We start from the raw sequence: 3,912 nt of genomic DNA, 5'->3' as shown, positions 1-3,912 counted from the left end.
CTTTCACGTTATTGCATTTATTTGGTTATTATATTAATTGTAGTATTTTATCGTTTTCTACTTTTAAATCATCATGTCTGTCATTGGATTCATTGAACATTTTGACAGATATGTGCTTTATATAATAATAATAATAATAATAATAATAATAATAATAATAATAATAATAATAATAATAATAATAATAATAATAATAAAAAAGTTGGAAGGGACCTTGGAGGTCATCTAGTCCAACCCCCTGCTCAGCCAGGAAACCCTATACCATTTCAGGCACATGGCTGTCCAGTCTCTTCTTAAAAACCTCCAGTGTTGGAGCTTCACCACCTCTGGAGGCAGGTTGTTCCACTGGTTAATAGTTCTAACTGTCAGGAAGTTTCTCCTTAGTTCTAGGTTGCTTCTCTCCTTGACTAGTTTCCATCCGTTGCTTCTTGTCCTGCTTTCAGGTGCTTTGGAGAATAGCTTGATTCCCTCTTCTTTGTGGTAGCCCCTGAGATATTGGAACACTGCTATCATGTCACCCCTCACCCTTCTCTTCATTAAACTACACATACCCAATTCCAGCGACCGTTCCCTATATGTTTTAGCCTCCAGCCCCCTAATCATCTTGGTTGCTCTTCTCTGTACCCTTTCTAGAGTCTCGACATCTTTTTTACATCGTGGTGACCAAAACTGGATGCAGTATTCCAGGTGTGGCCTTACCAAAGCATTGTAAAGTGGTATTAGTACTTCACTTGATCTTGATTCTATATAATATATAATATATAATATATAATATAATATATATTATATATTATGTAATATATATTCTATATAATAATTATAAACATAAAAATATACAGTACAAACTAGGCAAGATAAAAATGCAATGTAGCCAATTTTTTGGAACAAAATTTTGGAATTTAGCATCCATTTTTTCTCTAGAATTTTATTTTGAAAACTAATCAGTTAGGACTACAAATCATACGATTATTTATTTTCTAGAGTGGTAACATTTTTCTGCACTAAATATTTGGGATCAAAGGTCGGCAGTTTGGCAGGTCGAATCCCGAGTGCCGCGTAACAGAGTGAGCGCCTGTTACTCGTCCCAGCTTCTGCCAACCTAGCAGTTCAAAAGCACGTAAAAATGCAAGTAGAAAAATAGGGACCACTATGGTGGGAAGGTAACAGCGTTCCATGCGCCTTTGGCGTCTAGTCATGCCGGCCACATGACCACGGAGACGTCCTCAGACAAGCGCTGGCTCTTCGGCTTTGAAACGGAGATTAGCACTGGCCTCTAGAGTTGGAAATGACTAGCATGCACGTGCGGGGGAACCTTTACCTTTACCTTTTTATAGGTAGCTTCAATATAAGGTTATTCCTATGCCTCAAAAAGAAAATATATCCACTGCTCAGATAAAGAATACATTGTTTTTCTTGTGCAGTGCATATGTTGCTGTTGATTGCTTTGGGGAAATAATGTTTAGCAAATTGAAAGCATCTCATCAGAATGAGACTTAACTAGAGTAAGACAATTATTAAATAATAATAACAAAAATGGGAAATAACTTGTATTAGTTTATCAGCTGCTCTTTTATGTTCAGATCAGGCCTCAGAACAATAATGTAGCATTTTGGGACAAAGATGCAACCCAGTAATCCTGCTGCAGAAGCCAAAATGGAGAAGACCTCCACAGCTACCATGTACTTTCCCTTGGTGCTCAGATAAGTGGGAACAAACAACACCCAGACACTACAAAAAACCAACATACTGAAGGTGATAAACTTGGCTTCATTAAAGGTATCTGGTAACTTCCTGGCTAGGAAGGCCACCATGAAGCTGATAGCAGCCAAGAACCCCATAAAGCTTAGAACAATATAAAACATGATGGCTGAACCTTCATTACATTCCAGGACAATTTCTTCAGCCATGGAATGCATATCTGATTCTGGGAATGGGGGAGAAACTGCCAGCCACACAATACAAATGATTACTTGCACTAGGGAGCAAGATGAGACAATAGTATTGGCTACTCTTTTCCCTACCCATTTCCTCATTTTGGAGCCTGGCTTGGTGGCCATGAAAGCAAGAACCACTAGGGTTGTTTTGCCCAATATGCAAGAAAGGGCTACAGAGAAAATGATGCCAAAAGCAGTTTGTCTCATGAGACATTTCACTTGATTAGGTTGCCCAATGAAGAGCAGTGTGCAAAGGAAAGAGAACAGGAGAGCAAGGAGAAGAGTATAGGTGAGGCTCCTATTGTTGGCTTTGACAATGGGAGTGTCTCGGTGTTTAATGAAGATCCCCAGCACCACAACTGAGATGACAGAAAAGAAGTAAGCAACAGTGGTTAAGGTGATTCCCAAGGTTTCTTTGTAAGACAAGAATGTTATGAGTTTTTTAATGCAAAGAGCCCTGTCCTTGTTAGGATAATTTTCTTCAGGACACAGGAAACAATCATCTAAATCTGAAAGATGAAACAGAGTTGTTAAGCACTTCCACAGTTGGCTCAGTTTTCCCCAACATTCTAAATAATTGTACTTCAGTACTTGGAATTTCCAGACTATCATCATATAGCATGGGAAGTTAGGAATTTGAAGTCTAAATTATTTTTTAAAGGTATGGACCAGGAAAGTCCTAAAATTAAACTGTGAGTCCTGGTGGTGCAGTGATTAAAGTGTAGTATTGCAGGCAAACTCTGCCCACAGCTTGGAACTTGCTCCTGATGGGCTAAGGTTGACTCAAACTTTCATCCTTGCAAGGGCATTAAAATGAGGTGGGGGCAACATGTAAATGATGCATCTACATGTATAAGCCTAAATGCTAAAGCCAATGGTAATTTGACTGAGAACAGAATCTTGAAATTTAACATTCAAACTTTCAAATTTAACTTTCAAATATCATTTGATTTTATGTGCATGTTTAAAATTGAATTGAGCCTTGAACCTGAACACCTCGCTTCTGTTTTCCATATATTGATCTATTCTGGCCTGAATGATCCTTAGCACTGTTTTGTTAGTAGTGAAATAAAGGATATTGTAGAACAGTTTGGACATTCTTTTAAGTCTCTTGTTTTGGTAATGGAATGAATATTGTCCTCCTCCAATCTGTTGGCTTCTGTGTTGTTCTCCAGATAAGCTGGCATAACCTGGACTGAACTTTATTTCTTCTAAGAAGAGAACATGGGGGATTTTAGCATTTCGGCTTCCCATGATTTTGGTATACTCTTTCCACCTTTATTTGATCATCTTTGAATTGAATATCTCTATAATGGTGGTTGATAAATAGATCAGCTTATTTTTATATCCATTAGATAATAATTTTGGATTTTTGTATACTTGTCAATTCTGGCATTGGATACACATTACCATAGCCAAACACTTTATGTTTACTTGAATCCAATTGACCCTGGGCAGTCCACAACATTAACTTTTTTATCTATTCATTTATTTATGTATTTTTTAAATAAATATAATTTAGAAACCACTCATCTCACTCACAGAGACTTCTGTTAAGAGACCTTAACAGATCTTTATTATTGTCTATCACTCAGAGGTACATGACATCACCAGCAGCACAACCATGTTCACCTCCTTACTAGCATTTTGCACTATACTCTCCATTCTCACCCCTACCTATCCTTCTCTCTGTGTTATAATTTTCATTCTCAATGTCATAGTTCCGATAGATGAAACCAATTAAAAGAACTTCAAGGCAAAGATTTCTTCCTCAAAGAACATTTTATACAGGAAACAAAGGATCGGCACTTACATAGTTGAACCCAAGACTAAAGTTCCTTCCCCCACTGCTACAAAGTAACAAGCTGCAATTCCCACCCCAGAAAGGCTGTCATAAATCACATTCACCAATTAATCTAGAACATGGACTCTCCTCCAAAATTTCAGACCACCCAAAATTTATCTAGAATTGACCTTG

At 37.6% G+C, this 3,912-nt stretch overlaps 1 protein-coding gene across 1 annotated transcript; it reads right to left on the bottom strand.

Annotated features, from left to right (window-relative positions):
• Positions 1-1,550: 1,550 nt before the first annotated feature.
• LOC310633290 (vomeronasal type-2 receptor 26-like) lies at positions 1,551-3,599 on the bottom strand (the record flags this gene model as incomplete). Its single annotated transcript, XM_083350989.1, has 2 exons — positions 1,551-2,293; positions 3,536-3,599. 2 exons carry the CDS (start codon positions 3,597-3,599, stop codon positions 1,551-1,553), a joined length of 807 nt encoding a protein of 268 aa, XP_083207115.1.
• Between the last annotated feature and the right edge of the window lie 313 nt (positions 3,600-3,912).

The sequence above is a fragment of the Vipera ursinii genome (assembly GCF_947247035.1).
Source record: "Vipera ursinii genome assembly, chromosome: 2".
Classification (NCBI taxonomy): domain Eukaryota; kingdom Metazoa; phylum Chordata; class Lepidosauria; order Squamata; family Viperidae; genus Vipera; species Vipera ursinii.
This window is presented reverse-complemented; position numbering and strand designations above follow the sequence as displayed.